Genomic DNA, 17310 nt, shown 5'->3' on the forward strand with positions numbered 1-17310 from the left:
CAGCAGATCAGAACAAGCGGAGCGGAAGCACCAGATCAGAACCACCAGATCAGAACCAGCGGGTCAGAACCAGATCAGAACCACCAGATCAGAACCAGCGGGTCAGAATCACCAGATCAGAACCAGCGGGTCAGAACCACCAGATCAGAACCAACAGGTCAGAACCAACAGATCAGAACCAGCGGGTCAGAACCAGCGGGTCAGAACCAGCAGGTCAGAACCTGGTCAGAACCAGCGGGTCAGAACCAGCGGGTCAGAACCAGCGGGTCAGAACCAGCTGGTCAGAACCAGATCAGAACCAGCGGGTCAGAACCAGCGGGTCAGAACCAGCTCCCTGCCACCAGTCCAGTGATTCTCATCTCCGTCTCTCTGGTTAGCGGCTCGTTGTGCAGCAGCAGTGATGAACTTTGCTGAAGAAAATGTGTTGGTTCTGAACCCAAACCGCCTGAACCGCTCCAGTCCTGGTTCTGATGTTCAGAGGCTGATCGGGTTGTTGTGTCGCTGCGGAGGAATCGGGCCGGACAAGGGAGCGAAGGGTTAAGTGGTCCCAGGTTTCATATCACACATAAATCAGGCCAAATGAGGAAATTATTTTACTTTTACAGAAAAATGTAAAACTCCAGAGCTAAAATTAACTTCACACCAGCAGGGATCAATTGTAATAATTTGGTTTCAGATCAGGAATTACACTAATTAGAAAAAGAGATTAGCTTTAATTGTCTCCATCACAGAAACTTTTCTGCGGCTGTCGCTCACGGAAACTCGGTTTGATGGATCACTAATAATTACAGCAGCAATCTCAGCTCAGTGGTAAATTAAAGATAATTAATTAAAGTTTATTTTTGTAAGGTGTGCAGAGAATTTGTGAAAATCTTTTATGATTAAAACGATCCTGGGGTGTTTGATTTATTCACCCTGCTGAACGTCAGACAGGTGACACCATCAGGACCCGTCCAGGTATCGGTCCTGTACAGTCTGTCTGCCTGAGACGTGTTCACACCCTGAACTAAAACTTTGGTTTCCAGCATTAATTACAGCGACTCTGAACAACAAACATTTTCAGTTTTTTACTTTCACATGATTTCTAAAGATGAGTTTAAAAAAACATCAGAGCTTCTGTGACCCAGATTACTGAAGCTTTTCAAAATAGATTTGTTTGTTTTGTATCTAAATGTCAAGAACAATTCTGACACTTATTATGAGGAAAAAGATAAAAAATGATGATACATAAAAACATAAAACCACGTCTTCAGCATCAACGCCTGAGAACTGACGGTCAGGAAAACCTTCAAAATGTGACTTTTTCACAGGATCAGCATCAAAACGGCTCCAAGTTTTGTGAAAGATCCATTTAGTCTGATTATCCTCCAGATGGAGAAGGAAAAGTTTGAAACTCAGCAGGTCGTCGGATCAAAGCGTCATAAAAATCAGGCGACAAACGAAGAGCAGAGACGATTTTCAGCTTGGCAGCAAAGAAACGAGCAAACAAACGGCTCAGAGGAAACAGCTTTTATCCTGAATCTGGGTCCAGTTCTGTTTAATCATTGATTTGCTATAAATATTATGACTTTAAGATAAGATATTCCTTTATTAATCCCGCAGTGGGAAAATTTACATTATTACAGCAGTACAGAGGACAGAGCAGAACCAATATAAAAATAACAAAAACGATTATTTAGTAAAGTTTCATGGTGATTTATTTAGCTGGACTCGCCAGGTGTTCACTGTCCTGTCTGGCTCTGTGAAGGAAGGGCTTTCATTTGGCTGCTGTGTGTCAGGTGTGAACACACCTGTGAGGTCATGTGACCCGGTTCAGTTGTTACGCTTCGTTTTCGCTGCAGAAACATCACTGATTAGTTTAACAGTTTATTCATCCTGCAGTGAAGACAGATATTAAGGGAAACGTAAAGCTCCGCTTCGTCTGAAACGGCTCTTATTTCCCTCCTGCCCTGAGATGAGCGACTCCCCAGGCTGTCAGGACTAATCCACACCTACAAACACTCTGCTTTCTCTTCAAATCTTTCCATCAAACCCCCAAAACACTCTTTTGCTCCCAACACTTGAGCTTTAGGCCAACACTTTCTTACCCTCTGACAGCCACTTTCTGTTCTTATCAAGCCTTTCCTGCAGGAGGAATGAGCAGCTCGGCCGTATCCTGCAGCACCTTAAAGGTGACCAATGTCTTCGCCTGCGCTGCATGATGAGTTTAAAATCCTCAACCTGTTTGCACTTGGAGTTTCCTCCAGAGGGAAATGTGTGATAAAGTTTCAGCTGCAGGGCTAAAAGCACACCCACGTCTCCATTCTTTTGTGACAAAACCACAGGCCTGACCTCTTCCTCCAGCCTCCACCGGATTTAAATATGTTCAACTTGTGAGTTTTCCAAGCACAGAGTGTAAGCCAACATGTACTGGACTCATTAGACTGACATCCAGCACAGCTTTGGTGCAAACAGCCGTCGGATGACGCCTCCAGCTAAAAATACTCTGACTCTGATTACAGGCAGAGTCTTCCTCAGTCTCCAGAAAGCAGAGGAGGAAGAGGAGGATGAATAAGAGCAACAAGATGACAGCGAGTGAGTAATATCTCAGAAGAAAATGTTGCAACACGGCAGGTTAGTTGCAGCCAGAAAACTGTAAAGGTGGAGTGCACCAAGGTAAAAGAGGAGGATGATGGGAAACTTCGGGTGAGAGCAGATTTATAGGGACAGGAGTCTGAGGCAGACGCAGGTTGAGTCATAAAGCTGGACGCACCACTTTCCACCACATCGCTGCTAAATCAGAACACTAAAACATAATCAGCTCACACTCTGATGCAATTTTCCATTTCTTTTCTTTTCATCAACTTCAATGAAGTAAAGTCTTGTTCCAGCTGCGGAGCACCATCACTCCTACTCACAGCGTCAGGCTGCAGAGCTGATTACCTTCATGTTCTGAGAGCAGGACACGCAGCAGTCACTGCATCTGCACAACTTTCAAACCTTTCAGCTTTAAGATGATCTGAAAATTTAAATATGACGAATCTGTCAGGAGAAAAATACACAGCATCAAGTTTAAAGCAATATGCTGTTTGGTTTGAGGCTTTTAGGTGTGATCAGTGATGAAGCAGGAATAAAGCTGAGTTATTATTAAAACATTTCCAAGTTTGAGCTGCAAACGATATCTGACCTTTAGGAAAAACAAAACTTCAACGTTCTGACAAACATCTACTGCATGACATCCGCTGTCACTTCAAATTAAACTTTGAGTTTTAAGTTTTAAAGAGAAAAATAAGTTTGCAAAGACAGAAGGAATATATTTCCTCCTCTGTGATTCTGATATTTGTGGAAAATCATGTAAAAGAAAAAAACCTCTAGTTTTCAACATGAAGATAAGAAAAATTAATGTATAAATATATTATTGGTACGTTCACTGTCATTCTGAATATTTTATAAAATTAATTCAGAAAAATTAAAAACCAGTAAAATGTGGCTTGGTTATTATAAATCCAAATTATCTGAAAAACAATTAACTATGAATTTTAGAGAAAGTTTCTCGAGCCGCTGTGTTGAGTCCAAGGAGCCACCTGCGGCTCCGGAGCCGGAGGTTGAACCCCTGAACCAGATTCATCGTTAGAAAGGATGGAGGTGATCTTATCGTACAAAAGGATCAGTCAGGAGAAGGATGTAAAAAATTCTCAGCTTTATAGTAGTTTTCTTACTGGTCATTAACTTTGTTCTCTTTATTTTTTTTACTTTTCAGCCTCGCTTTGTTTTCATCGTTGTTGTGATGTCAGAACAGATCCAGAATCAGACGGATTCCAGCCGCAGTTTGTCTCTGCATCTCTGAGCGGACAGGATGTTAGAGCCTGGTTTACATCCTGTTCCAGGCAGAACCCGGTTCTGCCAGGTCCACCGGGCAGAACCAGCAGGCTTCAGCTGTTAGTCCATAAAGAAAATAAATGTTTCCAATCATTAATGGAGGAATAATTCCTACCGTTCAGATCGATCAGTAATTGATCGAGTTGCTCTGAAATGTTTTGGAGAGGCAGCAGCTGCTCTCTGCCGTTTCCCACCGACGGCCTGCTGCCCATCACTCATCGCTTCCCCTTCAGCTAACACGATCACATGACGCCCTGCTAATCTGATTGGCTGATCAGAACTGTAAATGGAACCAGCCAGAGCCAATTACAATAGGCACAAGTCATTAGAGGAGAAGACTTCAGGGAGAGCCGCGGTGCCGGGGACAGGTGCGTCGCTTCTGCTCTGGCAAATTGCTTTCAGAATAGAGTTTAGCTTATCAGTTGCTGGCTATTACACCCAGTGATTGAAAGGCTGCGAGTTTCAGCTACAGCCTGCAGAAAGCTGCTTCCTAACGAGCAGACAGGCAAGCCGCAGGTCAGGAAGGTCCTGCCGTCAGGTGACGTTTCTAAAGCTACAGTCCAAACGTAACAGCAGTGATCCACGAGAAAACATGGAGGTTCGTTTGAAACTCTTATGTTCACCATTTTATTCATTCATTTATAAATGTCACAGTCTCCAACTAAAAAGTTAACTCCAAACTAAATAGCTAGCTAGCAAGCTAAATGTTTATGTAAACTAAATATTTAGTTTGACACTGTGACATTTAGAAAGGAATAATTAATAAGACTTAAAAATGAACCCCATAAATGCGGCGCTGTGACAGTTGTACCGCTTTGACCTGCAGAGGGCAGCACTGACATGGAGTTAGGAAACATATGGCAGAACTAAACACATTTATATAAAAATATCAACATTTGCACAGAAACGTGAAGACAGAACCCTAAATTAAAACACTTCTCAGCAAAAAAGGTGTTGATGTTTTCCATTAATGCCTGTTGATGCATATTCCACACATACAGATTCTGATATTTTGCAAATTAGCATGCTTGGTATAGAGCATGTAAAGCACAAATGGTGATTTTTCTTCTGGATACGTTCAAACAGAAACTGTAAATCTGTTTATGGAACCTTTTTAAATCTCGGTAGCCAAACAGAAACACATCGTCATCAGTAACACATTTCTAGATAAACTGGAAGACACTCTCCATCAGCCATGTTCCCCTAACTCCATCATCTGACTTCATCTTTCATCCCATCCCGGCCGGCTCGTCTCATTTGTGTCGGCGTCTTTAAAAGCTCGTACAGATGAAAACGAGCGGGTGAGGAGGAATGAGGCGCCGTTTTCCATTCAGCTCCTCACCACAAGCAGCAGCAGTGTTTTATATAACAAGTATCCTAGCAGCACCACACTCAAACACAAGTTCCCTGGGTGAGTGGGCAGAGGCATATTTGTTTAGGTGTGCCAGGCACAGCGCTGACTCCTCATCCGTGGATGAATCAGTATTCCAAGGACACAAGAGAGGCGAGAGCTGATAAAGCCAACAACAAAGAGGGAGAGGGAGGCATTTCTTCCCTGGTGGAGCTAAACAAAGATATCCTTTAATCAAAAACGCAACGTGAGCCTGTTTACAAGGTGGTGACTTCCCCCAGAGATTCTGCTACAAGAAATGAAAGGCAAAGAAAGTCATCCAGGAAGAGAGGCAGAGGTGTGGGAGTCAGAACAAAAGCACTAAAGTGGGAGAGAAACAGCGACTGTTTGGGGTTAATGAGGCGCAGTGGAGAGACGAGGAGGAACGGGAAGGAAGAACTGCACTGAGCTGCGATGTACTGCCAGTTCATCCTCCGCTCTGCCTTTAACCTGGGTTAAATATCACACCGACTCCAGATCCATGTCTCTGGATCAAAACGTCCAGAATATTCTGGATCTGCTTCTCTGGCATTAGTCTGGGTCAAAATATCAGAATTACTCTGGCTCCGCCCATCCTGCCCTCTGGCGCCGCCCATCCTGCCCTCTGGCTCCGCCCATCCTGCCCTCTGGCGCCGCCCATCCTGCCCTCTGGCTCCGCCCATCCTGCCCTCTGGCGCCGCCCATCCTGCCATCTGGCGCCGCCCATCCTGCCATCTGGCTCCGCCCATCCTGCCATCTGGCGCCGCCCATCCTGTCCTCTGGCTCCGCCCACCCTGTCATCTGGCTCCGCCCATCATGCCCTCTGGCTCCGCCCATCATGCCCTCTGGCTCCGCCCATCCTGCCCTCTGGCGCCGCCCATCCTGCCCTCTGGCGCCGCCCATTAAAGCCGCCGGACATGCAGACTAACAGAACTGGTCCCACAAACAGAACTGGTCCCACTGCCGGCCAGGCGCAGGTCCTCCTCCGTTCTCCAGGAGGCGATGCGCCGCCATCAGGACCTTCCTCTGCTCTTCCCCTCACCTCCAGCTGAAGCCTCTTCCTCTTTGTTTGGGCTCCATTAGCATTCAGCTGCTTTACTTTGAGCTTCTGGATCAGAGCAGATGATGTGACTGTGATGAACCCTGGGACTTATTACCGTGTTCAGCCTTCTGCCTGAATGTCTGTTTAATACCTGCAGTAATTAACGAGGACGGCTCTCTGCTTCGCTTTAAAAACACACAGCGCTTCACTCCTGAGGCGAGCTGAAGGTCTGTCCTCTGAGCTGAAGGCGAAGCGCTCCGCCGCTGGCTTCAGAGGTTTAATAGCAGGTTTGGTGGCAGCAGACACTGAGGATAATGTGAAAGTGTATTTCAGACAACTGGGGTCTTGATAATGTATTCATGTCTCCAAATGACAAATGGCTCCCACCAGAAGGCGGTTTAACATTTAAATGAGAAAACAGAACAAAAACACCCAGCAGTGTGTGGAAACACAGGAGCCGGCCAGAGAGGCACAAAGATATTAAAACCCAAAACAATTTCAATCCATCCACACACACACACACACACACACACACACACAGCGCCCCACCAACATCACAAACAGTGATTTACAGGGTGGAGGCAGAGGAGCGCCCAGCTGCCGTCCCAGCAGGGAATCAGCAGCTGCAGAGGATCGTTTGGCGCTGAAGCTTCGCTGCTGATCAGACTTTACAGAAGCAGCTTTTGGGTTTTGGGTTCAGGCTGGAGCAGAACCTGAAGCAAACAGGGCAGCGCGGCTTATTGCTCATTAACTCACAAACACTCGATGGGTGGAGGCACACACTGCGAGCAAACACAGATGGATGAAGGGTTTTCAGACCCCCAACACACAGCAAATACACACATTCACACACACATTTCTAAAAGCACATCCAAGCTGTGCTAACAGGTCACCGAAAAACAAATAAGCTACAAAAACTGAGCAAAACAAGTCATTTAAATCTTATTTTACTGATTCAACAGCATTAGCTTGAACATACACGCCTCCAGTCACTAGGGGGCAGCAGTGCTCCAGCTGATCAACAGGCTGCTGTTCAACCCAGCAGAAGAAGAAGCCTGCAGACGGAGGAGATGGGCTTTGGGTTCAACAACGCAAATTATTATTTCATCTCTTCTGACGAGCCAAAATATTAATATTGTTGCAAATTTTGCACAACTTTTTAAAGTTATAAACTTTTGAAAACGAAACAAGATTAAAAAAATGCACTTTTACTGTATGTAATTTATTTGCTGCGCATTAAGTTATTAAACTGAATGTGGAAATTGATTTTCAGACTCAAAACAAAATGAGCTGCAACAACTTCAAATTTGACTTTTTGCAGCTCATTTTATGAATCTGTTTTGATAATCAGGTGACTGTGTGCAGAATGACGTCCCACTGCTTTGAAGCAATGCTTTCACAGAATGGAGGAAGGCTTTGACTAGGACAGAAGTGCATCATGCAACAGCAAAACCTCACAGACATTAACACTGACTAAATGGCCAAGTCCAAGTCAGGTTTTATGACGCTCATGTTCAAGTCTAGTAATAAAATTAAAATTATAAATTTTCTTTGCTTTTTTATTTTTACTTTCCTTTCAGAATAGAAGGAATTATTTTAAATGTTAATAAAGTTAAGTGTTTACTAGACTTCCTTTAACAACATTCTGACTTTCCCTGCAGTTTATTTTTTCCTCTCATGTTATTGTGACCAAAGAGCTTCATACAGATCTGCTTGTTTGGCACAGCTCTGCTCTTAGCAGGAACTCCCCAGAGACTCCACATAATATAAAGATGATGATGGTGTAAGAGGAAATCAATACCCTGATAGCAGCCTACATAGGGAAGCTGTCATCCAATCACAGCAGAGATTACTGTGGGGACGGAGCCAATTTCTCAGGCCAATGACAGAAACTGCAGGAGTGAAATGGGCCGGGTCAAAGCTCGTTCTGTTTCAGCTCACAGCTGGAGGACTGAAAGGCGTTTCTGCTGGGCGGCTGAAAAGAAGGAGAAGCTGCTGAACAACATGAGCAAAGAGACGTCTGAGCTCCTGCTGTGACACTGATGGCTGATGTTCTGGACACGTTGGGTTCATGTCTCAGTTCACTGCAGCGTCTGTCCATCTGTCTGTCCATCTGTCTGTCTGTCCATCTGTCTGTCTGTCCGTCCATCTGTCTGTCTGTCCATCTGTCTGTCTGTCTGTCCATCTGTCTGTCTGTCTGTCCATCCATCTGTCTGTCCGTCCATCTGTCTGTCTGTCCGTCCATCTGTCTGTCCATCTGTCTGTCTGTCTGTCCATCTGTCTGTCCATCTGTCCGTTTCTCCCAGACATTAAACTTTGACTATTCCCTCAGATTTTGCAGCCATGTTGGATTGCTCTCTTCCAGCCTCCAGCAGGACAACATGAGTTGATAATAATCAGAGTGAATCTGCATAACTCAGCATGAAATCAAAAAAAGCTGATTTGACTTTAAACAGTAACTAACTGACTGCATTAGTGGATATGAGCTGATAAGATGCTTTGAAATGACATTAGTTGTGATTTTCTTGAATAAATTTGAACTTAATTTCAGGTTATCCATCAGGCTACGGCTAACAAAGTAAAAGAAAACCATCAAACTGTCCATTCGTCGTCCTTCCTCTCTCTGCTAGATCTACTTTCCATTTGTCTTTCTTCCCCCTCTCCGCCGCCGTCCTCCTGGCTCTCTATCTTCTTCTTGTTATCTCGTCTCATGTCCCTTCCTTTCTCCTGTGCTGACCCCTCCACCTCTCCCCGCCTTCTCCTCCAGCCCCATCATTACTCCTCCTTCAGCACTCATCTTTCTACGGCTGCTGAATTCCCCTGCACAGCGTCGCTATTCTGCTGCTTGCTAATAGAATCCCTCAGTTCCTCTAATGGATCTGTCAGGATCTCCTGAGAGCAGCAGAGCAGATGGATTGACGGAGCGGGGAGCGACGATGAGACAGAAAGAAACTAAAAATGAAAGAGAGCGCCGATGGGCCGACACACACAGCGCCACCAACGGCCGCCGCGGCGCCACTGCAGGACGAAGGTGAGGACAGACAGGTGAGCCGGACAGCAGTGATGTGGAAACTAAGATAAGCTGAGTACGAACTAACAGGTTTTAAATGAGGAAAAAGAATTTATCCAACCAACCTGTGAAAAGTCGACTACACTGCAAAAACTCAAAATCTTACCAAATATTTTTGGTTTAGTTTACAGTGTAAATATTTTAGTGCACTTAAAATAAGACAAATTAACTTACAAGTAACTTTTCAGCAAAGACGTAGGAGCTTGATTATTTCACTTATTATAAGACATATTTTCCTTTGGCAATAAAAAAATGCTTTTCTCATCAATAGTAAGACATTATTAACTTAAAACGAACTCCAATATGTCACTGAAAAGTTACTTATGAGAAGGTAAAAGGATAAGAACTGGGACGTGAAAAACCCAATAAATCTGTGGTCCAGTTTAAAGTTCTGATAAAACCTTCAGTGATCCAAGCAGAGACCAATGCTTCCTCTGCATTTCGGGTATTTAGTCTTTACTGAGCTTCTGTTTGTCTGAAATGAAGCGTTTCTTAAAGATCTTAAAGCAGAAGCAGCTGAAATTTGTGGTGAGGTTTAAATTTTTTCACAGCGTTTAATGTTTGGTTCTGTTTGCAGGAAAAACAGAAACGTCTGGCTGGATGATGCCAATAAAAACAACTTTATTGCAACCGTAAAACTTTCAAAAGAAATAAGAGATTAAATAAAATATCCACATTTATCTGTTTTTTAGCCTGGTATTAAAGGGACGGTGAGTTTCTGGGTCAGTATGTTAACCACAGCTGTTAAACCGAACAGCACCGATGCCAACACGTCGTTAGAATCCATTTCCTGTTGTTTATTTTGCTTCAGACTCGACTTCCTGTCGCCGAAAGGAGGGAACTCACCGTTGTCTGTGGCGACGAACAGAGCCGTGTATTTATTCGCATGGACATATGGAGACTCCCGGTCCAGAGAGGCCGAGGTGTTGACGGTTCCTCTGACCGGGTTCACACTCAGCCAAGCCGCCGGGTCGCTCAGAACCGCATATCTGCAAAAAGGTTAGGAGGACAGAAACAATGTGACTGGAACAGCAGCAAGAGACTCAGTTTTAGTTCATATTTGAGAGCAGAAGCACAAACAGCGGCTGAGGCAAGAAAACATTTCCTATTTGCCTGAAAGAGAAAAGAGAATTTACAACTGCTTCAAAAATATAATTAAAAATAAGAGTTGAGTCAAATAAAACGGGTTCTGAAGCGACTGCATTTGTTTTATATAAATATATAATTAAAGTTCAACAATAAAAATAGATTAATCCTCGAATTGTTTACTTCATATAATTAGAACTGAGCGGGTGTAAATAAGCTTCTGTCATGTAAACAAGGCCATAATAAAAACCAGAGGGTAAGTAAAGCTCTGATAACCAATGCAATCCTAGAAAAAACACTTATTAGATTTTTATGCTTAATTATACATCTGCTAACTGTAGCTCTGGGTTTGAGCTGATAAATGCGATCAGGTGGTTTTATTTCCAAACTGTTTCAGACACGACAAATCAACACCAGAAACATTCACCATGTTCTAGATGAACAAGGAAGGAAGAAAACTGGTGGAAGGTTAGCTGGAAATGTTTCAACAACACAGAGACAATGCCAAGCATCCTGGACCAATGCTAAGGCTAGCTTTATAGCTCTAATAACGGCTAGTTTTAGCCCTGTTGACGGCTAGCTTTAGCTCTAATGGCGGCTAGCTTTAGCCCTAATGGCGGCTAGTTTTAGCCCTGATGGCGGCTAGTTTTAGCCCTGATGGCGGCTAGCTTTAGCTCTAATGGCGGCTAGTTTTAGCTCTAATGGCGGCTAGTTTTAGCCCTAATGGCGGCTAGCTTTAGCCCAGATTGCGGCTAGCTTTAGCCCTGAAGGCGGCTAGCTTTAGCTCTAATGGCGGTTAGCTTTAGCTCTAATGGCGGCTAGTTTTAGCCCTGTTGACGGCTAGCTTTAGCTCTAATGGCGGCTAGTTTTAGCCCTAATGGCGGCTACACGCTGATTAAAAAAGCTCTGAGCTAGCATCACAAACAGCGCAGGGTTCCCCCAGTGGTCCAGGCGTCGGTCCCCACAAGGGGCAGCGGGTCCCCCAACGTAGTACGTGTCAGGAAAATGGTCCCCACAAGGTATTAGAAACAAACGCACACACACACCAGGCTGCATAATTCCTTCTCCATACAGCTGCTCTTTGCCAAAGTGCTCAGCAGTGGAGAAATTGTCTTTGAAATTGAGCTCTTCAGCTAACAGAGCTCGACTAAGCCTTGGGAAATGGCTTCGCAATCAACCTCTGCTCACACCTTTCCCCTCTCGCTCTCTCTCTCTCACACACAACCACACACACACTCTCCTCCCATGATTACTGCTGTTAACCTGCAAATAATGTTTCACTGTAACAGGAGAGGAATGCAGTCAGGTTAAATGCACCGTTAATGACGACATGCTAAACATCACACACTCTATCTGTCCCACATCGCTCTACTTTAAACACACACACACACACACACACACACACACACACACACACACACACACACACACACACAGAGGATCTGAGTTTCATCTTTACTGTAGCAGGGCGGCTCTCAGCTTATTAACCCCCATATGTTTCCTTCTCATCTCTGACTACATTATTGAGCAGTAACTGTTACACGACGGTTTCATCATCTGAATGAATCAGGCTCTCCAGCGTCCCGTCATCTGGAACATCTCTGCAGATCTTTGCATGATGCCAATAACGACAAGCTGGTTATTTACGCAGCGGCAGTTAAACTGACATAAAACTGGAGAACTGTCTAAATATTTTAGGGAGCCTTTGATGAGGATGTTTACTCACTTGCTTTGAAAGTCATAAAATGAATTTTATTTTAATAGATCTGAAAACGTCTAAACGTTTAAATATTTCCCGTTTCACAAACGCAGTCATGCGACTTAATCTGGGTGCATAAATAGAGGCAGAGCCAGAAAATGTATAATTGCATTAAAATTGTTTAACATGTTAATTAATCAAAGTTAATACTTTAACGTGTCAGTGCTAGTAAAAAGTACGGCAAGCCATCAGTTCCACTTCCAGTTGATTCTCCATGATGCTTTTCAGAAACGACTGGTTTAGCATGAGGTTTATGATGTTTTATAGAATAATTGCTGCATATTTAACCTTAATTGGCATCAGTTCTGCAGGAGTGGAATGTGTTATAATCAAATCCTGCCTGTAGTAAATTCATATCAGATTCCTTCCCAACATGAAAAGTGGCTGAATGTGTTGAAACGTTTAACCAGCCGTGAACCCAAACATCTGCTCATCAGGTGAAACCCTGGCCCTTCCTGCAGACACCAAATCCTGCCTGAACGTTAGCAGACCGATCCACCGTTTCTCCCTCTGTGCAAACACAACAGCAGTCCATTAGAACGCTTTAAAGTGCAAATTAGAAAGACATTAAAAAGCCATTAAGAATTTTCATATCTGGTTCAACGTGCTTATCTGCAAAAGCAGCGGAGGCCAAAACAAATCAGTCAACAAATGAGTCAGTTTGTATCACCTGGACACATTCAACGGCAAATCCAATTTAAACCAGGAAAAACAAGCAAACAACAATATCCTGCCCGCTTTTATTTCATCCAGGAGATTAACAAGATGCTTCCAGATTATTTTGGTAGAAGTTTTGTAAAGCTGAGGGTGACAGAGTGACCCTGACGGAGAGCTGACTGGCTCAGGGCGACTGGCAGCGGCTCCAGCCAATCTGCAAACGGTTTGCTTTAAGCTGCGTTAAGAGGAGCCGCCTGTCAGGTCGGCTCGTTCCCAGGATCCAAACCCAAATACAGCCGACCGTCCAGGCTGAGAGTCTGAAAGACGCCGTCGCTTTAATTGGCTAGAATTAGACGGTTACTTCAAATCCTCTTGAAAATGATGATTTTCTATGAATTGAGCAAGAAATTGGATCATTTTGTAATTTGTGTTAAATCTGCATGTCATCCTGCTGAGAGGCTGATGTTTTACCAAGACTTAATAAATTAATTATCAAATAAATGAAAACAGAGCTGCTTAAAGCATCTGAAGCATATTAAATATTGGAAATGTCTCCACTAATAATTTTAGTAAATTATAAAATCTGCTTATCTGTTAATGTTTCCTGGTCTGGAGCTTCAGTGATGTTCATCATTTCTGTTTTATTTATGATGAAACAAATGAGTGTAAAAGTTTCTGAAAGCCCAGCAGATTGAACTCAAACATTTACTTTCATTTCTATTTTTAAAACCATAATTTCCAGAATAAAAGTCATAATTTCAACTTTCACAGTCGTAATTAGGAGACAGAAAGCCATGCTGCTTCTCTGAATCTCATAATTATGACTTTAAAACTCAAAACTTTAATTCCTGCTGGGTTTTTCTTCCATGGTTCTTCCAAATGGGTTTCCATTCATCTGTAACTTTATCTGTAAATGATTTGCCATAAATTATTGGTTTATTATTGGCTATCGGTTTTCCTCCTGCTCCGGTCACATGATGAAGTTTTAACCAGGAGAGTCCATTAAAGCTCTTTAATGGATTTTTTTTGCTGACGCTCAGATGATCTCGTTAAAAACGGAGCAGAGCCTCTGAGAGCTTCACTTCCAAACCAAATGTAGGTCAAGTTTCCAGATCTCTGCAGTCTGAGTCTCCCATCTAGTAATCAAATATCTGATTAGAGCAGATCTGCTTCCCAGATGAAGCTCGTTATGAACCCGGCGACGCCGCGGCTCCTCTGAGCCCCACAGGAAGCTGAAGCGGATTTCTGCAGCGGCGCTCTGATGATCCAGCATGTCTGTGATCGTTAGCCAGCTGCAGACTCAACGTCACAACAAGCTGATCATTAAAAGTTTGGTCCGATGTTCATGAGCTCCCTCGGCTGCCTGATGCGATAAGAACGGAGGCGAAGCTCCCAGAGCGTAAGCTGACTTCCTCCATCCATCTCTTCACTTCCTGTTGGCCATCATACGTTTCTCTGGACGCTCGTCGCTCTGCCTGCAGCAGAACTCATCGCTTAGGAACTGAAACCATTTCTGCTGTTTCCACTGCGACCACTGAGCTCTGGAGGTAAGAACGGCGCAGCGATCACCGCCGCCTCCAGGGGGCAGGCTGCAGGGTTCAGCTGGTGAAACAGAAAAACGCTCCAACGCCTCTGCAGTTTCCTAAACGTGGAAATAAAATGACGATGGATGTTTTGAACATACATTTAGAAAACGCCTCTCATGGTGGCAGCACGCCGCTTTTAGCTCATCGTTTTCCAGTTGAATCGTTTCTGTTTCCCTCTGGTTCTGGAAAAACTGGAAGGATTTTTACTTTTACTTCTTTACTTTGTGTAACCATGGCAACAAGGCATGGCTTTAACAACATGGGAGCAGCAGATTAGCACCTCAAAGCTAAGTGAAACCTGACCTTTGACCCCACATCCCAGAGGAGTTGGATTCAGAGCAGAGAGACGGAGGAAGTTCAAACCGTTTCTATAGAGACCAGAGATCTCATCCCAACTCCAGCATCCCTCTGCTCAGCTTTCAGGGTTCGGAAGGAGCAGCACAAGCAAAGGAGGTGGATCAGCTGAGTTAGCTGATGACTGTAAAATATTGTCTGCTAGGATGTTATGATATTCATGAGACTGTCATACAGAAACAGTCTTCAGTCAGAGGCCTTGTGAGACTGACTGCTATATGGAATGAAATCAGCTACAAACAGATTTCATTTCTTCTTCGATGAATTCAGGATTTCTGAACTCGACTTAATAAAACAAATATTACGTGATTTCAATGAGTTTAGCAGGAAAATCATAAAACATCCAGAACTGTAGCTTAGTAACGTTTTGTATCTGCTCTCCGGATCAGCTGAACCAACACGTCACCGCTGGCGGCTGCTGCATTAGACTGCAGCTCAGTACTGGGGAGAGTCTTCCTCAGTGAACTGAAACTTGTTTGCAGTCCTGAAGTTGGAAAGCAGTGACAGGATATTAGAGGCGATGCGATTACAGTAAGCATCCTGCGCCTCGTCTCTTGTTCCTCCTGTCGCGCCTCTCAGTGGGTTCTCACGTCGCTGCGCTGTTTATCTGCTTCTCTATCACTTCCTTCGCTCTCCTCCCAGCTGGTGCGACTGCAGCCCGACTCTCAGCCACGGCGCAGAAGCTAATAGTGAGTTTCTGCGTGTGTGAGCAGCAGATATGAGAACATCAATCAGCAGATGCCCTGAAAGCAGCGAGGTGGCGTCGAGTTGCGCTTCGCTGCAGCAGCTGCACTTCATCCACATGTGCAGAAACACGGAGAGGAGAAAGTAAAGCAGGGAGAGCGAGATAAGCAGAGGGATCAGAAGTGGAGATAAGACAGAAACACACGAGACTGGAACTGAGAAACCAAACTCTCCTCCGTTTCCACATTTAGCATCTCACCATCGCTGCTGTGGAGCGAATCTTTACAGCCCAACAGTTACTGCAGCTTATCTGGGAAACATTTCTAATAAATGATCTGACATGCTAACATTAGCACCGGAGGATCCAGATCCAACCAGAGAAATCTGAATATGTTCAAATATGGAACAAAGGTCTACCAGGATATCTGAACTCATCTTCATATGAATCTGTAGGCAGGATTTTATTTGGACGTGGTTCCCTCAGGAATCAGTTTCTGCAGCTGCAGATGACTTCAAAATGTGCAAAAGCTTTTACGCTCCCTGAACGTTTTCACATTTCAAGCACAAACTGTATGAAAAATATCAGAATTTAATCAGACCAACACAAAGCAGAGCGAGCTGAGGAGCAGTGACGTCAGTGACACGTTTCTATTCCCAATGAAGTAACCAAACAGATGTATGGAATAGACCACTCCAGATTCCTCATATAATGAAGTGAGATGAATATGTTAGTTCCCACCCAACGCAGCATTAATGGAGGAGCAGGACGGCGATATGAACTGAACCAATCCAGTTATGATCCAGACTCATTCTGCAACATGCGACTGATTTATTTCTACATGCAAACTGAATCAAACAGCGACGGGTTTCCTAAGACCTGCAGGAGAAACCTGTTCATAAAGGTATGAGGCGTTTCTGACTCGCACTCCTTAATCAGTTCAGATGTTCTGAAGATACGATGGAAACTTCTCCACTTTCTCTAATCTCTTCTGGTTACAGAATAAAATCGGAGCTACGCTGGGAGCCTCCATGGCTTTACTTTGATCTTCATGGCAGAAATCGATGCAAAGCTGAAAAAATGTTTGAAATCAACATGAAGGTGGATGATAGAAGCTCTCAGGATGTTTTCTTCTCTTTGAAACCACACAGGTTTAACTCTGAGGTTTATAGTGAAAACATGTCATGTGCTCAAACTGCTGGTTAGAAATAACTTAACTAGAATTACAACGCTGAGGCACAGGAACAGATGCTGCTCAGACTGAAAGAGTTTCTCTATTATAGAATCAATCAATTTCAGTCAAAACAGTTAAAAAGCAGATTTATTTTATACATTCATGTAAATAGTCACAATTGAAACTAGAATTTGTAGCTTATTGTGAAATAATTATTCAGATGTTTATGATGTGCTGTTATTTAGGTGAGGTACGATGAATGGATGAATGAATGGATGGATGGATGGATGGATGGATGATGGATGGATGATGGATGGATGGATGGATGGATGGAGGGATGGACGAATGGATGAATGGAAGGATGAATGAATGAATGATGGATGAATGATGGATGAATGATGGATGGATAATGGATGGATGGATGAATGAATGAATGATGGATGAAAGATGGATGGATGGATGAATGATGGATGGATGAATGAATGATGGATGGATAATGGATGGATGGATGAATGATGGATGGATGAATGATTGATGGATGGATGATGGATGGATGAATGATGGATGAATGATGGGTGGATGGATGGATGAGTGATGGATGGATGAATGATGGATGAATGATGGATGGATGAATGATGGATGGATGAATGATGGATGGATGAATGATGGATGG

General features: G+C 43.8%; 1 protein-coding gene across 1 annotated transcript in view; it reads right to left on the minus strand.

Moving 5' to 3' along the window:
- The window catches only part of cdh13 (cadherin 13, H-cadherin (heart)), a 319277-nt gene that overhangs the window by 21013 nt on the left and 280954 nt on the right, over positions 1–17310 (minus strand). Inside the window, exon 12 of the mRNA XM_015036051.1 lies at positions 10186–10328. Within this exon, the coding sequence (XP_014891537.1) occupies positions 10186–10328 (143 nt within the window). The remainder of the gene's footprint in view (positions 1–10185; positions 10329–17310) is intronic.

The sequence above is a fragment of the Poecilia latipinna genome, unplaced genomic scaffold (assembly GCF_001443285.1).
Source record: "Poecilia latipinna isolate Pla-1442-1.1 unplaced genomic scaffold, P_latipinna-1.0 Scaffold356, whole genome shotgun sequence".
NCBI lineage: Eukaryota > Metazoa > Chordata > Actinopteri > Cyprinodontiformes > Poeciliidae > Poecilia > Poecilia latipinna.